The sequence below is a fragment of the Podarcis melisellensis genome, assembly GCF_964234715.1.
Source record: "Podarcis melisellensis genome assembly, chromosome: 16".
Lineage (NCBI taxonomy): Eukaryota > Metazoa > Chordata > Lepidosauria > Squamata > Lacertidae > Podarcis > Podarcis melisellensis.
Window position 1 is genome coordinate 11,942,731 of NC_138533.1, and position 23,462 is coordinate 11,966,192.

General features: G+C 49.6%; 1 protein-coding gene across 1 annotated transcript; it reads right to left on the minus strand.

Moving 5' to 3' along the window:
* Positions 1–1,147: 1,147 nt before the first annotated feature.
* On the minus strand, positions 1,148–16,099 carry ESRRA (estrogen related receptor alpha). The gene is made up of 7 exons (XM_081892728.1): positions 15,931–16,099; positions 12,008–12,353; positions 8,347–8,463; positions 8,051–8,176; positions 6,219–6,386; positions 4,547–4,816; positions 1,148–3,302 (listed from the first exon to the last, which is right to left on the minus strand). Exons 2-7 carry the CDS (start codon positions 12,339–12,341, stop codon positions 3,055–3,057), a joined length of 1,263 nt encoding a protein of 420 aa, XP_081748854.1. The 5' UTR covers positions 12,342–12,353; positions 15,931–16,099; the 3' UTR covers positions 1,148–3,054.
* Positions 16,100–23,462: the final 7,363 nt, after the last annotated feature.

Here is a 23,462-nt window from a genome sequence, read left to right on the forward strand (position 1 = left end):
CCCTGCCTCAATTATCAGGAGGTCCAATTTCCTCATCCTGAACTTTGAGGGGGTTAGATGGGAAAGTGCATTCACCCTCCCAGAGCTCCAGTCACTATTACAGAGGATTCAGACAGGGATGACAAAGTCTTTTTGATCTGAGGCCCACATTGACACTCGGCCACCCCTCCAAGGACCTCATGCCTCTTTCAGCTGGAACGTGTGCCAGTGGTAGGTGGGGAAAAGCAAGCGGGATATTGGAGGAGATTCCAGAAATTTCTACAAATGCACAAAGATCTCTTCATCCAGGCCAGTAAAAAGCATGGATTATCAGAGTTCAAGGACACATTCCAACCAGGGAGGCTACACAGCAAGACGAGGAAGGGGTGTGGCCTAGGGAGAATTCCAAGAATCTGATAGGTGGCGATTTATAAAAAATAAATGTTGCGATGACCACCTACCTGCATGGCTTATACAAAAGAATTGGATCATTTCTCATGGAGAACATTATCAGTGGCTATCTTAAGCTCTGCCTCCACTGTCAAAGGCAGTATGGGCCTCTGAAAACCAGCTGCGGGGGAATCGCAAGTGCGCCAGAGTTGCTCTTTCACTCGGATCCTGCCTGTGGGATTCCCATTGTGTTATTTGGTCAGTGTGAGAATAGGATGCTGGACTGGACAAGTCTCTCTTTATGTTCTTAAGGACAAGTCCTTGGGAAGAAAAACTGAACTATATATCAGAAAGCCCCAGCATCACACCCTGCAATATTTCACTGATGTAAACAGGGAGTTGTTCGTAAGACCTCCAGCTAGATTATCCCATTTGACCACCTTATAGAAGTTTTCTTAGGCCATTCATTCATTCCCAGGGTGCTTGTAATTTAGATGACAAGCTCAGCTGACTTTTTCCTAACTTTGCTTTGTTGGGGGGGGGCAGCTCAAGTTGTTGAGCTTCTATTAAGAAATCAAAGTTTCTTGGGAAATCGCGGGTAAAAATACATTACTTTCTGCTGGGGTGGGGGGACAGAACCTCAGGTCATTGAGTACTTTCAATGCTTTTAAATACCTGTGTATCCAGAGGGCACACCTTCCCCCCTGGGCTATGACAGTGTGTTTTCCCAGCCTCATCACACAGCACGCAGTAAGACAACAACAGACTGCAGTTGACTTGTCAGGCCGCAATGGCCTTTTTTAATTTGTTCAGTAATAGAGCTCTCTATGAATGTGTATGTGTAGCCGCCTATACACAAATCAGAGGTATTTATAATATGTACACACACATAATTTAATACAAAAAAAAATTCTCCAGCTTCTCCTCTCCCCTCCCCCCCCCCCGCAACCAGGGCAAGGGAGGCTGCAGCCCACCTCCCATGTGTAGGTGGGGGGGAAGGAAGTGAGCCAGAAATGGGGTAGATTTCTTTTTCCTGCAACAAATATACAGTAAAATATATTGCTATGTACACGGCTCTCAGCTACAGGCCATGCAGCCTCCCTCCTTGGTTTAAATTAGAGAAGGAACAGGGAAGCTGCAGGCCACCGCAAGCGTCGTTGTCGGACTCCAACTCCCATCAGCCCCTGCAGCCAGCGTGGCCCATGGGAGTTGTAGTCCCAACAGCTGGTGGGCCAACGTAGCTTCCCCACCCCCCTGGTTTGGCGGGTCAAAAGGGAATTAAGGAGAGGCGGGGAAGAGGTTTTATTTATTGCTTTGGGTGTAAGATGGGGTTGGCTTAATGGGGACGCAGGGAGGAACTAGCTGCGTAGCCTCGTAGTGTGAGGGGAGTTGTGGGAGCGGGGTTGATATGAAATCACACCTGAAAAAAAAAAAAGCACAAATTGCCTTTTTAACTATTGCTACAAGGGAATTAAGTGAAAGAACTTTGGATGGAGCGTGAAAGGCCCTGCCTTTTCCCTTCTGCAGAGGAGGAGCGGGGAGGGGGCTGGACTCCCACCACTGCAGCCGCAGACTCAAACACACCCCTTTCCCCACTTTTTTTAAGGCAGACTCCATGCAAAGCAGAAACGACGTAAGACACAACCTCCTCTCCCCCCTGCATCATGGGGACCCTCCCCCAAGTTTTTAAATAATAATAATTATTATTAATATTATTATTGCTTATAAGTGATAATGCAACATTCCCAGAGGGAGGGTGGGCCTTTGTGAGGGAAAGAGAAACGGGGGGTGGACTATCGTCCCCTGAGAGACGCCCTAATGAAGAGACGTGGTACTAAGGAGGCAGAAAGGAGGTCAAAAAGAAAAGAAAAGTGTTGTGGGTCTTCCTTCCCCTCCCCAAATCTCTCTCCCTCCTTATTTCTGGAGAGCTGTGGCTCTGCGGTTTCGACACTCTCGCCCTCATTAAGGTGCATTTGGCTGGGCCCAGCCCAGGGGCAAAACCAAGATGGCGTTCGAGTGGTGTAGGAAAGAGGCCGCGAACCTCCTGTCTCTGCTCTCCATCCCGTGCTATCCTGTAGCTGCATCCTGGGGCAAGAACAAACCATTCAACCCCCCCCCCCAACACGCACACACACACACACAACCCTCCCCAACAACTACCCTTTCTCCATGCCTCGCAAATGCAATATGGCTTCCAGGCTAGAGCTACAGTGGCTAACACCCACCCCCTGCCCTCCCCAAGTTAATAAATTAAAAATTAAAGTATGGCTTCCAGTGTGAATGTCAAAACTTTCTCTGTCTCCCTTTCTCCCTGCCCCACATTGCGGCAGCCCAGCCTCTGACGTCCAGAAGGGCTGGTGTTTTGTGTGGTTTTTTTTTTTTAAAAAAAACTTCTCTGCCTCCCCCATGGGGTCTGTTCTCTTCAGAAAAGAAAAAAAAAGTCAGCCTCAGTGCAAAGCAATGGGCAGCTATCACATTTGCATACATTGAAATGCGTTTTTTTAACATGAGGCAGACGAGCGGCGGTTCTGGGAGGGGGGATTGTGTGGGAGGGGGAAACCCAAGCCCCGTTCCATTTCTGCACGTGCGCCCCCCCCGCAACAATCCCCGATAACCAGTCAGTCTGTACTTTGCTCCCCCCCCCCCAAATCCTGCCCCCCTGCCCTCCCCTCCCGGCCTCCTCCTTCAGTCCATCATTGCTTCCAGCATCTCCAGGAAAAGCTTATGCATGGGGACCTTGCCCTCCAGTTTGAGGCTGTAGAAGTGGTGGAGGACGCGGGTGGCTGTCTGGCGGAGGAGGGGCAGCGTGAGGAGGAGGCGGCCGGCCCGGCGGGGCTCCTCGGGGCGCCTCGACGCTTCGTATTCCAGCAGGGCCTCGTGTAGCACGTCCCGGAGCCGCTGCACGGCTGCCATGTCCTCAATATGCACCGAGTCTGGAGGAAACAGGAAGGGTGGGAAATAGAGGCACACAGCAGCGATTAGGACCCCCTAGCTTGATGGAAGAGACTCCGGGAGTTTCAGTAGCCGGGAGTGCCTTTTGCCACCCTTGTTTTTTGTTTTTTCCAGAAAAAAATCTTATTGATTTTCCAAATTTTATAAACAAATAAACAAACAAACATAAATCTCAACCGTGTTTAAACCTAACTTAGTAACATTGTTAAGTGACATTCTCGTATCCCGCTGGTTGAATTTCAGTGTATATCATTATTAACGGTTTTCCAAAACCAATATTCTTATAAAATTAACTTGATCACTGAACATCTTTCTTTCTCTCCAATTCGGCATTAAACATAGTAATTCATCACATTGCATATTTAAATCCTAAGCCTATCTGGTATTTGCAAGCTTTTCCAATTAATTAAACTTAACATATTTAACTAAATGATCTTTAAATTTCGTCCATTCTTCCTGGTAATCTTTCTCCTTTTGCCACTCTTGGACAGGGGCAGCCTGGCCATGTTAATTCATGCACTGAGATTGCTGAGGGGCACTTTTTAAACCTGTATAGGGATGTTTATAATGTTTGATGCTTTATTATGTTTCTGTATATGCTGGAAGTCACCCAGAATGACTCAGGAAACCCAGCCAGATGGGTGGGGCTCCATTATTATTATTATTATTATTATTATTATTATTATTATTATTATTATTATACCTTGCCCACTTCGCTGGGTTTCCCCAGCAGCTCTGGGCGACTCCCAACAGAATATCAAAAACTATAAAACACCTAACATTAAAAACTACCATAAACAGGGTTGACTTCAGATGTCTTCTGAAAGTTGTGTAGTTGTTTATTTCTTTGACATCTGATGGGAGGGTGTTCCACAGGGCGGGCGCCACTACCGAGAAGGCCCTCTGCCTGGTTCCCTGTAACCTTACTTCTCACAGTGAGGGATCTGCCACAAGGCCCTCGGAGCTGGACCTCAGTGTCCGGGCAGAACAATGGGGGTGGAGATGCTCCTTCAGGTATACTGGGCAGAGGCCGTTTAGGGCTTTAGACTTTGGGCTAGTCACATACCCACCTCACAGGGTTGTTGTGAGGAGAATATGGAGAATCTGGGCAGAGCAATGTATGTCACCCTGGAGGAAAGGTAGGATATAAAGGAAACAATAAACATTGTGGGGAAAGCCCCCACCTCACCCGCCTGGCATCTCTCTGCCTGTGAAAGGGACTCACCTGAGTTGGCAAGCGCCAAGGCCTTGAGAAGCACATATTCCTCTCGCTCCAGGCGCAGGGCCCGGTACTTGCGCACAAGCTGCAGGACCACCCCACTGAGCTCCAGCAGCCCCGCCGCCCTTGCCGCCTCCTCATCCAGAGCAAAGTCCTCCGCGAAGACGATTTCGTCCTCGCAGGGCAACGAACGCCAGGCCACCCCCAGCAGCAAGACCTCCAGCCACACGCTCTGCAGTACAGACATCTGGTCCGCCAAGGACAGTGCCGGAAATCCTGAGCCAGGAAGGACAGAACAGGAAAGAAAAGGAAAGGAAAGGATGAAGAGGGATTAATTCACAGCTAACTAACTGGTTGCCGGGTGGCCTGTGGCGAGCAGAAATTGATTCCAAGCAACCAAGTGTGGGTGCTTAGAAATGATTCATTGCTTTTTTTGGATGAGGTTTCTGTCAGGTAGATTTGTAGCTGGTTGACTGACTGAACCCAAAGAGTACTCATTAATGGTTCCTCATCATCCTGGGGAAAAGTGACAAGTGGGGTGCTGCAGGGTTCTGTCCTGGGCCCATTGTTGTTCAACATCTTTATAAATGACTTGGATGAAGGAATTGAGGGGAAGCTCATCAAATTTGCAAATGACACCAAATTGGGAAGGGTAGGTGATGCAGCAGGAGACAGAATTGTGATTCCAGATGACCTTAGACTAGAGAACTGGGCCAAAAATAACAAAATGAATCTCAAAAGAGTCAAATATCAGGTTCTACACTCAGGCAAGAAGAACCAGCAGCACAAATATAAGATGGGGGACACCTGGCTTGCTAGTAGTACAAGTGAAAAGGATCTAAGGGTCTTACTAGACCATAAGTTTTACACAAGTCAACAGTGTGATGCAGCAGCAAAAAAGCTAACGCTATTCCAGGCTGCATCAACAGAAATGTAGCTTTCATATCAAGGGAAGCAACAGATGACCCTTGTGCTCCCTCCCAACTCTACAATTCTACGAATAGAGTGGTACTATTTTGCCTTGATCAGACCACACCTAGAGCACTGTGTCCAGTTTGGGGCACAATTTAAGAAGGATGCTAACAAGCTGGAATGTGTGCAAAGGAGGACAACCAAGATGATCCAGGGTCTGGAAGCCAAGCCTTATGGGGAACGGTTGAGAGTTGGGTATGGTTAGCCTGGAGAAGAGGAGACTGAGGGGAGATATGATAGCCATCTTCAAGTATTTAAAGGGTTGTCACATGGAAGGTGGAGCAAACTTGCCTTCTCCTGCTCCAGAGGGGAGGACCCCCAAAAATGGCTTCGAGCTACAATAAAGGAGTTTCCAACCGGACACGGGGAAGAATTTTCTGATGGCAAGAGCTGTTTGACAGTGGAACAGACTTTTTCAGAAAGTGATGGGCTCTCCTTCCTGGGAGGTTTCTAGACAGAGGTTGGATGGCCATCTGTCATGGATGCTTTAACAGGAGTTGCCGGGAGAGAGTGGATGGCAGAAAGAGAGAAAGCAATGAGGTGCCCCACGCATCACCACCAACTCTGGATCCCAACGGAGTATTCCTGAGCCTTGTGCCAAGCTCAGCAATGGACCAGAAGTCGTTGTGGGTCTTTGGACAGTGGCAAGGTAATATCTGTGCAACAGCTGGACAGGCATGACTTTGAGCCAACCCTTCTCTCTCACCTGGTATATTTTTGGCCCAGCCGATGATGACCACGATCTCCCGGTCAGCCAGATCGCACAAAGTGCTTGCTGCTTTGGCGGGACTGTCAGGAAGTGCAGGGTCGGGCATGGCGTACAACTTCTCAGGCTCCGCCACCAGCAAGTGCGACACCATTGTGTTCATTGGAGCTGCAGGGAGTGGGGGTGGAAGAGAGGATGGTGAGGATCAAAGATGAAAGAAAGAAAAGTGTCAGGAGTAAGCTGTACACTCCAGATTCACAAATCTCTCTTTCTTCGCTTGGGGGAAATATCCCCAAATTCAGCTAATGCTGGTTGGCAATTAGGCCAGGGACAGGGAGCCTGTGAGCCCCTCAGGAGTTGCTGGACTACAACTCCCATGATACTTGATCATTGACTATGCTGGCTGGGACTGATGGGAGTTGGAGTCCAACAGAGTCCAGAGGGCCACACGTTCCTCAGCCTTGATCTAATCGGGGAAGTGGGCCAAAGGAGGCCAGGGCCCACGTTTTTCTCTCACCTTTTCTCATTTTGCCATCAAACATAGCTGTACCTGTCAGCCTAAGAGCCACTTTAAACACAAGAAAAACCAAGATGACACAATCCTCCTGGAACTCCAGAATGTACCACACATGTGTGTGTACGTGTTTGTGGGTAAAACACATGTCTGAATGCTCCGCAAGGATAGAACAGCAACTTCTTCCTTGCTTGTGGGAAGTTAGCCTATTAGGGATCCTGGAATAACTGGGGGTAGTTGCTTTTAGTATTTTCTGTTACAACAATCAACGATAATAAACTTCAACAAAGTATGCAGTAGTGATGTTCTGGTCACATTACCCACTCTCCGTTTTGAACTTGCATATGCGTTACAGCACATTAAAGCACTGACGACTCTGCGGACAGCATAAGTGGGATTTACATTTATAAACTCCTTAGAAGCCTGTTTAGCAGTAAGTGGCATATAAAAAAACAGATAAGCTTTCTCTCAGATGCACCCATTTTTTAAATGTACATTAGAAAGGGGAACATTCAATTGTGCAATGCCCTGCCCTCCCAATAGTACAGGCCCAGGAGCGCAATAGCGGATGTTCTACAACCCGAAAGCGTAGCTGTTAAATCCTGGCCTACGCTCTCCTCTTCTTCCTCCCAGGGTTGTGCCTGCCAGGTTGCCAAGGTAACAAGCGTTGCTCACATCAGAAGCCCTTTCCAAGGGGATAATTCCACAGTGAAAACGGTACCATTGGTGGCTCCTTAAGGTTAGGATGAGAGACAAAGGAAGCCCAGCTTCAACAAGGGGGGAAAGGCAGAGCATTTTCTGGTTCAATAAAACACTCTGGAGTCCAAGGAGAGCCAAGCCTATATGAGACACTCGTAGGGATAGAACCTCAGGCCCAGGAGTGAAATGTGGCCCTCCGAGCCTTTCTATCTGGCCCTCAGAACTCTCCTTGGGCCACACCTCTTCACTGGCTCTGATTCAAACCCTCCTTAAGTGTTTTGGCCTAGCTGAACAGCATCCTTGAACTCTAGCAATGCCTCTTGCTTACTTGGAAGAGTGGTACAGATACAGTAGGTGCTTGTGGAAAACTAGCCCATTGTACAATGGCAAAATAAATATTCTTTCCGTCATCCTCTTTTGCTTCTGGACCTGCTCACCGCTGGCATGTGGTCCCCGGAACATCGCCCAGAGGAGAATGTGGCCCCTGGCTTGAAAAAATGTTCTCTGGCTCTAGGGTGGAGACATAGTACACTTCTGTATGGGTCACACGCCCTGGGCCCCTTTATCCCCAAACTCTAGATAAGAGTCTGGGGTTCAGGGGGGCACCGCAGTCCTTTACCTGGTTTCTTGGTGGTCGCCGTAGCAATCTGTGGGGTGACGAATGCACTGGGGTAAGTGGCACCCTCCACCTCAGGCCGGCGCTTGTACTTCTGACGCCCTCCTCGCACCCGGTCGAGACGTACCCCTGGAGAAGACCAAAGTCGATTCAGAACATTTTCAACCTGTTAGGAGCTCGGTCTTCCTCCTGCAATTCCTCTTCTCCCCACAAGCCATTTCACATTTGCTGTGCACCCTCCCGCCCCGTCAACCTTGGCGCCATGCCAGAAGTTTAGGCCCCGAGGCCCAAAGCCGTACCTTCCTTCAGCATGCCCACGCGCAGGCACTTGGTGAAACGGCAGGCCTGGCAGGCTTTCCGGCGCCGCTTTGTGATCTCGCATTCATTGGTGGCCGGACAGCTATACTCAATGCTGCCTGAGAGAGAAAGAGAAAGGGTTGGAAAGCTTAAAAAACCTATAGTATAAATAATATATATGCATTTACTCAAAAAATTTATTTGTTTATTGCATTTATATCCCACTTCCCTCCCCCCCAACGAGCTCAGTGTGGCATACATGGTTCTCCCCCTTCTCACTTAATTCCCACAACAACCTTGTGAGGTAGGATAGGCAGAGAGGAAGTGACTGAGCCCAAGATCGCCCAGCGAGTTTCCTGGCCGAATGAGGATTTGAACCCTGGTCACCCAAGTCCTAGTTTAACATTCTAACCACTGTACTTCTTGACCCTGACTTTTGACACTTGAGGTGTATATTTTTAGGACCCACCTAATTTCTGTGTGATATTGAAATATTGTATGTACACACACACACACACACATATTAATAATGTTGTAATTGTTGTAATCTGCCCTAGGACTTTAGGGTGAAGGTCAGGTAATAAATTGTAGTAGGAGTAATCAGCACTGGCTCTTGCATTTTGTTGAAAGAAAGCATTTTTATATCAAAATGATGTTTGCATTTTAAGTGGAAGCTTCAGTCATGAGTTCCGAGTTTTGGGGGTTTTTTGTGTGTCTCTCGCCCTTTAATAGGACATTTTAAATTCAGATGTCTTGTAAGGACAACTCCTTTTCCCCACACTTCCCTGACCCTTTTTAAAATTTTATTTGTTTGATTTCACTGGATTTCTGTTTTTAATTTGCTTTTAGAAGCTTTTTACACTACTGTTTTACCGTTGCTGGGTTGTTGTTGTTGCTTTATTTTTGTTTTAATAGTATTGCTTAATGCTTTAGCTCTGCACCACTTAGCAGAGGTTGTTTTTTTTAAAAAAATTAAGCAATGCTTCTAAATAAATAAAATAAAAACCTCTGTTGCAGCAAAGAAGACAAATGTTTGCAGCCCATGTTAGTCACACATAGAGTAAATCTAAATCCACTGAGATGAATGGACGTGACTAACTTAGGATCATTGCCAGTCAGTGTCGGTAGATAATGCTGAGCTAGATGAAGTAATGGCCTGACTTGAGATAAAGTAGCGTCCTATGTTCCAAATGCCACATTAGCCAAGTGGAACCTCCAGGTGCAGTAATAGTATACCTCAAATTACTTGTTATGAGGCGGGAGAGGCTACAGCCTGTTTGTGGGCCCTTCTTGTGCTTTTATCCATCAGCCCCTATCCAGTGCTACAAACCAGATCAAGGAAGAGTTATCAGTGCAAGGGTTCAGGAATTACACAAGTTCAGGAAGTATTTCTTCATGGAATACATACTTAACTTATGGAATTCCCCCAGCAGAAGGTGAGGCAACAGCACTGAACTGAAATGGCTCTTTTCTTAAATTCCGTAAGTTCATGGAGGAAGAGAAGTCTATTGGGGAAAGTGTGTGGCTCAGTCGTAGAGCATGAGACTCTTCATGCTCAGCGTTTTGCCCAGCGTCGGGTTCAAGCCCAGCGTTGGGCAAAACATTCCTGCATTGCAGGGGACAGGACTAAGTGATTCTCGTGGTCCCTTCCAACTCTATGATTCTAGGACATCCAGAGAGAGAGAGAGAGAGACAGACAGACAGACAGACAGAGAGACAGACAGGGTGTCTGTCTAAGGCCACATTCATACCATACATTTAAAACAGAATTGTACCATGCCAAACAACCACGTCTTCCCCTAGAGAATTCTGGGAGTTGTAGTTTCTTAAGAGTGCTGAGAATTATTAGGAGGAGGCCCCTATTCCTCTCATAGATAAACGTTTCTGATAATTGTTAAGCAAACAATCTCTCTTCCCGGGGAACTCTGGCAATTGAAGCTTTGCGAGGGGAATAGGGGTCTCCTAACAACTCTCAACAAACTAAGGCTCCCAGAATTCTCTGGGGGAAACCATGTCTGTTAAAAGAGGTATCACAGTGCTTTTAATGTATGGTGCAAAGGTGGCCAGACATGGCGGGGAATCCCTGAAGAACAGCCAGGACCAAAATGAGAAGTTAATAACATGAAAGGAGCCCTGCTTGATCAGGCCAAAGGCCTATCCAATCCCAGCATTCTCTTCTCACAGTGGCCAAACAGATGCCCATGGGAAGACCACAGGCAGGGCATGGAAGCAACAGCAATCTCACTGGTTTTCAAAAGGTAGGCTCTTTTCCCAAGACTTTTGGCTCGCCACATTTTATGCACCTCTACCAAGTCCCCGCTTACTCTAAACTCCCAAAGCATCAAATACTGGAGCCTTTCCTCACAAGCCCACGCAGGGATGGCTGTGGGCAGAATTCCTGCACTGCAGGGGGTTGTTCCCTTCCCACTTTACCATTCTATGATTCTAAGGCAGTTACTTCACCCCCTTGTTCAGTTCTTTTTCTTAACCTTTTCCGGCTCTACAAGATCCCTTTTTGAGGCATGGAAGCCAGTACCGTACATAGTATTTCAAGTGCATACTGCACCATAATTTGCATAAAGACATAATCTCGGCAGTGTTTTTCCCCAGCCCCCTTTTCAAACCATTTCCTAAGGATTCCCAACATAGAATTCACATTTTTCACAGCTGCTGCACACTTGATCGCAGCAATTTAATTATAGTACTTCTTACAGACCAACTTGGTAAAATGCATCCTATAGGTTGGTGCTGTTTGCCACAGCAGCTAGGAATTTACATTCAAAAGGTGGGGTTTTTTTTAGGAGGGGGGTTATGGGAGACCTTTTAATGATTTTAACGAAGTGATGTGCTGATGCCTGATGCTGTAAATGTCAATTAAACTCTGTTAATGGAGAAAACTATGTGTGAGCAAGAAGCGAGGGTGTTTGCTTTTGCAAAGCCCTTTCATAATGCGCAATAAAGTTCATTCATACTCAGACTTCCTACAGTTTTATTAATCTCCACAAGTAAAAGGGACTTCTTTCTCCACCCCCTCCTCAAGTAAGCTGAACATTTAGGAAAGAGACCTAGAATATCCCTGAACAGCACAGCCCAACCCCCCACCATGGCACCAACCCTGTTAACATCTATTCACCGTGATAGCTAAACAGAACCTCACTTTTAAGAGACAGTCTACCAGAGGGGCAACAAGCGTCTCAGAATGGTCTGTGTGTCATTTGAGACTAGATCACAGGTGGGGGAACCTGCAGCCTTCCGGACTACAACTCCCATCATCCTTGACCACTGACGGCGCTCACAGGGACTGATGGGAGTTGTAGTCCATCGCCACCTGGAGGTTCAAAGCTTCCCCACACCTGGACCAGATGACCTGATCCAGCAGGGGCTCTTCCTTTTTAGGAACATCAAAAACTGCTTTATAGCAAGTCAGTCCATTGGTCCATCTAGCTCAGTACTGTCTACCCTGACTGGCAGCTGCTCTCCCGGGTTTCTGGTAGGGGGTATTCCCAGCCTGACCCAGAGATGCCGGGAATTGAAACCTTCTGCATGCAAAGCAGATGCTCTCTCGCTGCCCTTCCCCAAACAAAGACCAGACCCCTTTTCTTCCCTAACAGCTTTAGGGGAACCCCAGACTTCTCTTACAGCGCCCAGGCAGGAGCGGCCTACCTTGGATAGTCCTCTTGAAGAAGGCCTTGCAAGCTTCGCAAGAGGCCACACCATAGTGGTACCCTGAGGCAACGTCCCCGCACACCAAGCACAGCCGCTTGGGCATGGCGCTCAGCATGTACTTCCCCCGCCCCGGAGGCTCGTCCGGGTCGTCATCATGGCGTCGCCGGGAGGCCCCCGTCCCGGCAGGCAGCGCCCCAGCGGTCTCGAGCTCTTGTGGGGCCCCGCTGGCGCTGGTGTCAGAAGAGCCACTGGGGCTGTGCTGGGCGAGGCTGTCTGGGGAGGCCGGCTCCGTTTTGATGAAAAACTCTGCCCGGCGTTCCCGGGATGACATGGCTGGAGAGGGCTGCAGGAAAGAGGACACAGATGGGGTGCGTCAGAGAAGAGCTGTCACGAAATACAAAAAAAAACTGAACCAGAAGGAATGTTGGAAAATATTTCCGCTTCCTAGGCCACATTCATAACACTATTGATGCCACTTTAAAGAGTCATGACTTCCCCCCACAGAATTATGGGAGGTGCAGTTTGTTAAGGGTGCTGAGAGTTGTCCGGAGACCCCTATTTCCCCCCAAAAGCTACAACGGCTGGAGCTCCCTGGGAAGAAAGATTGACTGATAAATCACTCTGTGCACCTTTAATTCCTAGGTTGCTTTGGGGGAAAGTCACGACTGTATTCAGTGCTTTAAATATGTAGTGTACATGTAGATCCAGCATCCTAAAAACTGACAGAGTTGCACAGGTTAAGTCCCGTTTTCTTAAAAAATGGACGGAGCCCTTCAGTGTGATAAAGCTTAGAGGTGGTGTTCAAAGGCAACCCTTTAAAATAATGATGATTAATCCGTTTCTCACTCAGAAGGGACCACAATCACAAACAGAATTCGGCGGCCGGGCTGTGACAAAGAGCAGTGAGCCACAGTGCGCCGTCCCAAATCCTGCCCTGTCACTTGGATGTGCGTCACAAACCCACCACCCAATCAGGGACCAGCATGGAATTTGGGGGGCTAGGCCAAGTTAGCCAACCAGGAGGAAGAATCTGACGACAAATCAATCAGAAGAACCGAGTCAGGGTGTGGGGGGGGGGGGACAATAACCCCAGTACAGTGGTACCTCGGGTTACATACGCTTCAGGTTACAGACTCCGCTAACCCAGAAATAGTGCTTCAGGTTAAGAACTTTGCTTCAGGATGAGAACAGAAATTGTGCTCTGGTGGCGCGGCGGCAGTGGGAGGCCCCATTAGCTAAAGTGGTGCTTCAGGTTAAGAACAGTTTCAGGTTAAGTACGGACCTCCGGAATGAATTAAGTACTTAACCCGAGGTACCACTGTAATTTCATCAACCTGAGTTTAGGGGGCCTCCAGTTTCGCTGCTCAATCTGGGGAGCTGCCCTCCACTGAAGGAAGTGATAGCATATACCCCAATTCTACATTCAACTCCATTAATGGAGACATAGCAAGGAAGAGCTTTTGGGATGGCCAACCGTGGCTTAATTCAGACAGGCCAAGAGACTCTCTTCAAAATTTACTGCCTTTTTGGCAGCGTCCTATGTGTGGGAATGCGGGGGGAGAGTGTTCCTCACTCCATGAAGGCCCTGCAATGTAGGCCTCCCCCCCCCTTTATCTCATCAACCTACACACTGTCCACCCCACAGCTGCTGGCCTTGGGATCCAGCATCCTGCTGGAAGAATGGAGCGGCCTCAAGGTCACTCCAGGGAGATACAATCAGGCACCCAAGCAGGGCTGGCGATAGCATCAAAGGCAGTGCACTCTCGCTGCCTCTGGTCCGGTCCTGTCCTGTCCCTGACCGCCTCTTTGGAGAACAGCAACATTCTGGGGCTTTGAGAGTTAAATGTAAACACGCAGAGGACAGGAATAGCCGCTTGGCTCAGCAACCTGACATCTCTTCTCTCCCCCCTCCCTGCCCCTGCAACTTCAATGCAACAAAGATTAACCCTCCCACACATGAATTGTGCCCCCCTCCCATCTCCTGCACACCTTAGCTTAAGGCTCTCTGCCCCCCCCCACCTCTTCTGGACACTGGATTGTTGAGGTTTCCTTCCATAAGCAGCCAAGATTTCATACTGATGTCCTGGCTACATATTGGGAGGTTGTTGTGTCTCTCTGCCCTCCCCCTTCTGAGTTTGGAGAAGGGGCAAAAGTGACCAGGGAGAGCCGTTTTTAAACACCCCTCCTCAAAGCAACTAGGCCTGCAGTGCAGGGATGAACGGCAAATATGACTTTTAAATTGTACTGCTTTCACATTTCGATGTTTGCCGCCCTGGGCTCCTTTGGGACGAAGGGCGGGATACAGATTCCATAAACAAACACACAAAATTGATGAAAATATTACAAATAATAAGCACCTGTGGTTCATTATCTATCATTATTTGTGTGCCCTGAGCGAAAGAGAAAGACCAGTAATCACCCTAGGACAGCGTCTTTAACTCCAGGCACGCAAGACACCTCTCAGTGCATGCCGCTCTGCCCCCGCACCCCTAAGTGACACCCCCTCTGTGTCTCTATTAATAGGTTTACCCTCCCCACTTTTGCCAGGCCAGTCAAAGGACCTTTGTCCTCTGTGGATCAGTGCATCATCCCTTTCCCAATCGGGGACAAGAGTGGAGTTTATGCAAGAGGAGGAGGGGGGCAACATGGGCCAGAGAGAGGGGGCTAGGAGACATTGCCCAACTTTCTCCCAACCCACCACACAAACATACACACACACCCAGCAGGCAGAAGCCATTCAGAAAAGTCCATTGGCCACAGACTTTTGATCGTTCTCAGGACTCCATAAAGCAGGAGACTTTGTGAAATCAGGGCAGCTGTCTCAACCTCCCGGACACCTCTGCACACCACCTCCCTGCAGCTGAACAATGTGTGGTCATGTTTTCTCGGGCTCCATGTGGAAAGCCTGTGTGCCCATGACCTTTGACCCTTCTGCAGTTCACTTCTGTCACTCTCCCCCGCACACCCCACTTACTACGGGCCGCAGTGCCCCCTAGTGGCCGAGCGGTGAGGCCAGCTGGGCAAAAGAGACAGGGCACTCTCATGTCTGAGTCCTTTCCGTTCACACGTGCCCAGGCGCGCATGAGTTTGCTATGCACATGGCTGCGAAAAGGTTTTCCCATCCTGGCAGCTGCAGGGGGTATATGCAGACCGTGTCTGTACACACAAGGGAGACTTCTCCACTCATCTGGGCGCAGCACTTCAACATCTCCATGTGCGGCTGTGAGCACATCAGTGCGCCCTCCTTGTACATACGCAAGCATTTCTCTTTCAGTGCCCTTGCACCTAGGCAAGCAGGCCTACACAGGTGCCTACGAGGGACTCACCTACACCTGCACAACACACAATATCCGCACTATGTGACCTTAAATCATGTACCCCACCCCCCGCCGGCTGCGCCATGCCCCACAATGCTAGTCCCCAGGTCTGCGCACTCTGCTGCAGGAGCACGACTCTGCCTGGCAGCGTCAACTGGGACATCCACACGAGCACTTTCATGCCCCTGATCTTTGCCCACACATCTCTCCACTCCCCCCCCACACATGATTTTTGCCCTCTGCCACACTAACAGAGGCGCCGCAATAGACGTGTGTACACCCGTAATACACCGATATCTATTTGCATGTGAGTGAGTTCTGGCGCACTTGGGGGCGCCGGCGCGTCTACTGACGCGCGTCTGCCCCCGAGTGGGGGGCACCGTGGTGTGTGTGTCCCCCCCAATTCCAGAACCCTGCCTGCCCCCGCCCCCTGTTTTCTGGATCGGGCGCTCTCTTTCCCTGCAAGGCAACCAACCTCCCACAACGAAAGCGCCGGTCACATGGAGCCGGTTTGGAGAAGGGGGCTGGGATCGGGGGGGGGCGCGATCGTCAGAATACACCCCGCTTCTTCTTCCTCCTCCTCCTTCTCACGATCGCACTGACCTTGGTCGCAGCCAAGGGCTGGGAGCTGCAGGAAGCGCTGGCGGCGGCGGGGTCCGAGCTGTGTCCGAGCGGGGCGGCTCAGTGGCCCCGCGCGCCGGGGACCGGCCGGGCCATGGGCTGGGGCTGCGCGCTCGCTCCTCGCTCCGGCTGTAGGACACAAAAGGACATCGCAACCCACTTCCTACTCGGCTTCCTCCAGCTGGTGGGGGCGGGGCCTGGAGATGAATATGCAGAGCAGAGGGGCGGGGACAACGCGGTCCCCCCCCCCCCCACCTCTCCAAGGCGCTTGCTGCGCTCTTCTCAACAACGCGCGCCGGCCGCGGCTGCTGGCAACGTGGCGCCCGGAGAGGAGCAGCAGGAGCCCGGAGGAGGAGGAGGACGGGGGGGGCAGGCGAGGGAAAGGTCGTCTCTTGGCCAACGCCCCCCGCGTGGTTAACCAGTCCGATCGCGGGTGGGAGAGACTTGGGTGTGCGCGCGTCCCGCTCTCTCCCCGCAGCCCCGCTTCTCAAGGTCACCCGGGAAATGGAACCTACCAGTTAAGGAGAAGGAGCTCCGTGGAGCCTCCACTGCCAGGGGCAGTCTACCTACTGGTGGGACAAGCAAGGAGGAGGGAGGAAAGAGAAAAGAGAAGGCAGGGGGATGGCCCACCGGCCAAGCTTCAGCCAGACACAGCGCCCGCATTCGGTTCTTCTGGCCGTGGCAGCCAGAGTGCGGTTGACCTCCGCACGGTTTGCAGGAGCGAGTGAAGCATGTGAGATCCTGGCAGCGAAAACAGCAACAGAGTTTTGTGGTACCTTAAGGCTTAACAAATGTGCCATCTGCAACCTTCTCCAACCTATCGAGCTACAAATGGCATCACCTTAGCCAGCACTACTTCATTTAATATGTTGTTGTTTAGTCGTGTCCAAAGTATTGGAGCCTCAGCTTCAGGATCTGTCCTTCCAGTGAGCACTCAGGGCTGATTTCCTTCAGAATGGAGAGGTTTGATCTTCTTGCATTCCATGGGACTCTCAAGAGTTTCCTCCAGCACTATAATTCAAAAGCATATTCAAAATAATTCAAGACAAGGGGGAAAGCAAAATAGGCAGTAGAAAAAAACATCAGGAGGAGGCGGGAGAGCAGGAACCATCAGTTGGTAATCCCAACAGCCATTGCACTGACCCTGGGAGAGTGTTTGGGCATCAGAGTTGGAGAGTGAGAGATGGCCTAACAGGAGCATGGAGAGCAAGCAGGGGTGGTCTGAGAGCAAGGGAAAGGTGATCTTAGCCCTCCTGGCTTTACGTGTTTTTGCATTTGTGGGCTTACTGTATTTGCAAATCTTGAGGCTCCCCATAGCCTCTTCATGCCTTCCTCTTTTGCATGGACAGTTCTATTTTAGCTGCATAAGACTTGACCCTTAAGAATGAGAGCTGGACCGTAAAGAAGGCTGATCGCCGAAGAATGGATGCTTTTGAATTCTGGTGCTGGAGGAGACTCTTGAGAGTCCCATGGACTGCAAGAAGATCAAACCTCTCCATTCTGAAGGAAATCAGCCCTGAGTGCTCACTGGAAGGACAGATCCTGAAGCTGAGGCTCCAATACTTTGGCCACCTCATGAGAAGAGAAGACTCCCTGGAAAAGACCCTGATGTTGGGAAAGATGGAGAGCACAAGGAGAAGGGGACAACAGAGGACGAGATGGTTGGACAGTGTCCTCGAAGCTACCAATGTGAGTTTGACCAAACTGCGTGAGGCAGTGGAAGATAGAAGTGCCTGGCGTGCTCTGGTCCATGGGGTCACGAAGAGTCGGACACGACTAAACAACTAAACAACAAAAGATAGGCTAATGTTAACAACATAAGCTTGAAAGCTTGCCATCACCCAGGGCCGTCTTTAGCAGATGCGACGCTGGGGTGCAAATATCTGCCCAGCGCCCCTAAATTACCATGGATAGTGGGGGGGGGGGAGCTGTGCACTGCCAGCCACGGGGGGCGGCCTGCAACTCTCCCCCATGCCGCTGTGGGAGAGCAATCCCCACAGAGGCTTGGGAGGCAAGCTGCATGCCCACCAGCCATATGGTTGACGGGGCACAGCTGGCAGGTGTGCAGGGAAAGGGGAAGCCGCCAGCAAAGCTGCACAGCTCCCCACTTGCTGGGGCGTCCCTGGGAGGCTGGCGCCCTGGTGCAACGCGCCACTAAGCCCTATGGGGAAGACGGCTCTGCCACGACCATAACGAGACATAACAGTAAGTGAAACTATGGCTTAGCGCAAGCAAGCTGGCTATGGTTTGGCTTAGCATTACGTCCAAACTTGGGCTTGCAGTTTATCTCCCCAGACAAACAAACCACAAACACTAAGACACAGAGCAAACCTTTGGCTACAAATCATGGCAACCCAACCTCTGTTTAAAAACTTATGGAGCCACCTTTGTCAATGAAAAACCTCCTCAAGAGTTCTCACAAATGGATTAGTCTTCAGCAGCAAGTTGTTCAAATCAATATGTCACCCTGCAGAGGAGGATCATAGAATTTGGCACCATATCATAGTGTGTGTGAGAAAGGGGGGGGAGAGGGAGAGAGGGAGAATTATTGGCCCAAGGCCACTGAGTCCGTTCGAGTGGGGATTCGAACCCTGGTCTCCCAGGTCCTAGCCCAACACTCTAACCACTACACCACACTGGTTCTAGGCTGCCTTTCAAGACATCTCCCTCTTGCAAAACTTAAGTCGGTGCTCATATCAAATTCATTTCGAACAGCTGAAAAAAGAACCATTTAATTAAAACTAGCCATTTAAAACCAGCAGCGATACGTGCTGTTAGAAAAGGTCGGCTGAGCCCAGCGTTTAAATTACAAGCACCAGGGGAATAAATGGGTTTTAAACAGGCCTTGAAAACCATCAATAAGGCGATCAAATGTAAGACTGGGGCCTTTCAACATCTCCCTCTTTGCATCCGTGAAATGTTGCAAGGTGCGATACTAGGGCTCTCCAGCGCTCTGATCCGCTAGGGTTGCTGGATCAGGCCAATAGCCCATCTAGTCCAGCATATCCTGTTCTCACAGTGGCCAAATCCCATCTATTATTATTATTATTATTATTATTATTATTATTATTATTATTCTGCCTTATACCCGCAGGTCTCAGGGCAGTTCACAAGATAAAACCACAAGATAAAACCACAAAATACATAATATAAATGAAAACAAGAACAACCCCAAAATCCGCCCTCCTCAACATATTTTAAAAGGGTATTGGGTGTCAATGTTTAGCTGTGTGAAGACGTTCTTCCTTTTATCTGACCAGAATCTCCCACCATTCAGGATTTTTTATTTTATTTTATTTATTTATTTGACTTATATACCGTCCTTCATCAAAAGATCTTCAGGGCTGCTCACAAGATGAAAACACGAAATAAAAGCACAAATAAATAGTTAAAACAGAAACGACAAACCAATAACACCCCTCCCCCAAACACATATAAAAGGCTATAAGAAGATTGATTAGCCAAAGGCCTGGTTGAAAAGGAACATTTTTCTGCCTGGTGCCTAAAGGTGTATAATGAAGGCGCCAGGTGAACCTTCCTGGGGAGATCATTCCACAAACAGGGAGCCACTGCAGAAAAGGCCTTGTTCTTGTGTTGCCACCCTCCGGACCTCTTGTGGAGGAAGTACACAAAGAAGGGCCTTAGGTGGTGATCGCAGAGTCTGGGATGGTTTATATGGGGAGAGGTGGTCCTTGAGGTACAGTATTATGGTCTTGAGCTGTTTGAGGGTGTCCCTGGATTTTAGTATTAAGAGAGATGGGGCGGACGGGGGGGGGGGAGTCTCCCTGTCTGCTTCCTCCACGCTCCCTGCACAATTCTATCCGCCTCTCTCATGTTCCTCCCTTTCTTGCCTTTTCTCTGAACTTGGAGGGAAAAAAGCCCCAAATGTTGTAAGCTTTCCTCCAACTCCCTCGATCCTTTCAGTCACCCTTTCCTTGCGCAATGGCTTTCCTGCCTGCTATGGGGCAGCGTGGTTCCAGCTGGTACCAGTTCTAATTGTCCCAAAGGGCGGGTGGGACCCACATGCGAAACCCGCCACACAACAAAGTGTCCTGCCCTGGAGCTCAGCTGCCCGGCTCCTTCTCGGCCTCCTCCTCCTCCACCCCACCAGCCTTCACATGCATACCCTGCCCTGCCTTCTCCCACCAACCCGAAACACCCTGCACACGCCCTTTTCTCCTGGAGCGAACCCATTTTGCTTTCAGCGGAGGAACCAGCCTCAGCTACTCTGCCTGTTTTGACAAATCTTGAGTCATATGTTCAAGAATCCTCCTGCAGGGTGTGGGTGTTCCTTTTCATCTCCCTTCCCTGCCCCACCATACCACATCACCCTGCCTGCCTGCAGATCTGGCAGTGTTTCACAGGTGGGGGCTGTCCTGCCTGTTGCAAAAAGGGATTTTCCCACCCCGGGTCGAAGGGGCAGGCCGAAGCTTTGGATTCTGAAAGAGCCAAAACACAGCCTTTGAAAACAGCATCGGCATACAACAGATGTAGAATGCAGCTCTCCAGACCTTTCCATCAGGCCCTTGGGACTCCTGCACTGCAGGGGGTTGGCCCTTGGGATCCCTTCCAACTCTACAATTCTATGATTTCTCTCCCCGTGGCACACTCCTCGTTGGCCCTGCCTCACGCCCTCCTTGAGTGCTTTTGCCTGGTTGGAACATGTCCTTGAACTCTGATCATACTTCTTGCTTCTGAGCGCATGCAGAAGCGATCTTCCTTTACGAAGGGGAAATTTACATTGGTTGCTCCTCCCACGTTTTGCTTCTGGCCCCTCCCACCACTGGCATGTGGCCCCCCAGGAGGTTGCCCAGAAGAGAATGCGGACCCCAGGGTGCAAAAAGGTTCCCCACGTACTGAAATCAGCTCCCCGTGGGAGCACATATTGAGGGCACCAGCTCCCCGGCGGAAGAATTAAGCCAATGGGAGCCAGGCAGTCGTAGTGACACCTGAGAGGTGGTAAAGGTAAAGGGACCCCTGACCATTAGGTCCAGTCGTGACCGACTCTGGGGTTGTGGCGCTCATCTCGCTTTATTGGCCGAGGGAGCCGGCGTACAGCTTCCGGGTCATGTGGCCAACATGACTAAGCCGCTTCTGGCGAACCAGAGCAGCTCACGGAAACACCGTTTACCTTCCCGCCGGAGTGGTACCTATTTATCTACTTGCACTTTGACGTGCTTTTGAACTGCTAGGTTGGCAGGAGCAGGGACCGAGCAATGGGAGCTCACCCCGTCGTGGGGATTTGAACCACCGACCTTCTGACCGGCAAGTCCTAGGCTCTGTGGTTTAACCCACAGCGCCACCCGTGTTGTTAGGAGGCCCCTATTCCCCGCAGAGAGCTACAGTTCCCAGAGTTTCCTGGGAAGGTGGAAGAGGATATACCTCAAGCACTCTGAGAGTTGTAGCTTTGGCATCAGTTGATGGAGGAGAGGTCCATTGCAGGAAAAATCATGCGGCCGTCACACAGATCTAGGAACAAAACATGAGAAGCTCCCTTCTGCCAAGTCAGCCCCTTGGTACATCTAGCTCTGAATTGTCTGCTCTGTCTGGCAGTGTCTCTCCAAGGATTGATTGATTGATTGTGTTTCTATGCTGCTTTTCATTCAAATGGATTTCAAAGCGGCTTACAAACAATGCATAGCAATAACATAACAGAACATAATGTTGTTGTTGTTGTTTAGTCGTTTAGTTGCGTCTGATTCTTTGTGACTCCATGGACCAGAGCATGCCAGGCACTCCTGTCTTCCACTGCCTCCCGCAGTTTGGTCAAACTCACATTGGTAGCTTCAAGAACACTGTCCAACCATCTCATCCTCTGCCGTCCCCTTCTCCTTGTGCCTCCATCTTTCCCAACATCAGGGTCTTTTCCAGGGAGTCTTCTCTTCTCATGAGGTGGCCAAAGCATTGGAGCCTCAGCTTCAGGATCTGTCCTTCCAGTGAGCACTCAGGACTGATTTCCTTCAGAATGGAGAGGTTTGATCTTCTTGCAGTCCATGGGACTCTCAAGAGTCTCCTCCAGCACCATAATCCAAAAGCATCAATTCTTCGGCGATCAGCCTTCTTTATGGTCCAGCTCTCACTGCCATACATCACTACTGGGAAAACCATAGCTTTAACTGTACGGACCTTTGTTGGCAAGGTGATGTCTCTGCTTTTTAAGATGCTGTCTAGGTTTGTCATTGCTTTTCTCCCAAGAAGCAGGCGTCTTTTAATTTCGTGGCTGCTGTCACCATCTGCATAATAGAAGATCATAAATGCAGCACAAGCCATATAAAATAATGAACAAATCATCAATGAAACAATTACAATCTATGAAACACAGTTAACAAAATAGTGTTTGGGGCAGGGAATCTCTCCCAGCTCTACATGGAGATTCCAGGGATTGGCCATGGGGCCTTCTGCATGCTCTGCTGCTGAGTGACAACTCTTCTTCCAACTTCGTTTAGCAGACCTCTTTCCAGAGAAACCAGGAGTCCTGATGGGGAGTGTCCCCAGCTGAAAGCCTGGAGAGCTGCTGCCTGCCAGTGTAGGCAAGCTGCGCCAGATGGTCTGACCATAAACCAACAGCCCCCATCCCCATCTCTTCGCAGATTATTAGGAATTATTATTTATTATGGGTTATTATTATTATGGGTAAAAAGTGTAGCAGATTGAGAGCATATGGGTAAAAATTGTAGGACAGAGAAGCAACAGTGACCTTACTGTGGGTGTCTGCTATAGATCCACCAATCTAGACTGAAGAAGAGGAGTTTGGATTTGATATCCTGCTTTTTCACTACCCGAAGGAGTCTCAAAGCGGCTAACATTCTCCTTTCCCTTCCTCCCCCACAACAAACACTCTGTGAGGTGAGTGGGGCTGAGAGACTTCAGAGAAGTGTGACTAGCCCAAGGTCACCCAGCAGTGGCATGTGGAGGAGCAGGGAAGCGAACCCGGTTCACCAGATTACGAGACTACCGCTCTTAACCACTACACCACACTGGCTCTCAGACTTGGATGATGCCTTACTTACCAAACATTCAAAAAGGAGAGAAATAATAATCATGGGGGACTTCAACTTCCCCGATATCTGTGGGGACTCAAACTCTGCTAAGAGTGTAAGGTCTGACAAATTCCTCCATTGCCTCGCTGACAATTTCATTTCCCAGAAGGTGGAAGAACCAACAAGGGGAACATCTATCTTGGACCTGGTCCTCACCAATAGGGAAGAACTGATTGATGAAATGGAAGTGCTCAGAAACTTGAGAGGAAGTGATCATGTTCTCCTAGGTTTTAGGATACAGAGGCAAGGGAAAACTGAGTGTAGTCAAACATGCACTCCAGATTTTAAGGAGGCCAATTTCGAAAAGCTGAAGGAGCTACTGGGTGTGATCCCCTGGCCAGAAATACTCCGTGAGAAGGGAGTCCAAGAAGGATGGGAGTTTCTGAAAGGAGAAATATTGAAGGCCCTAATGCAGACAATACCAACCAGAAAGAAAAGTGGGAGGCATCTAAGGAAACCGGTGTGGCTGCATAA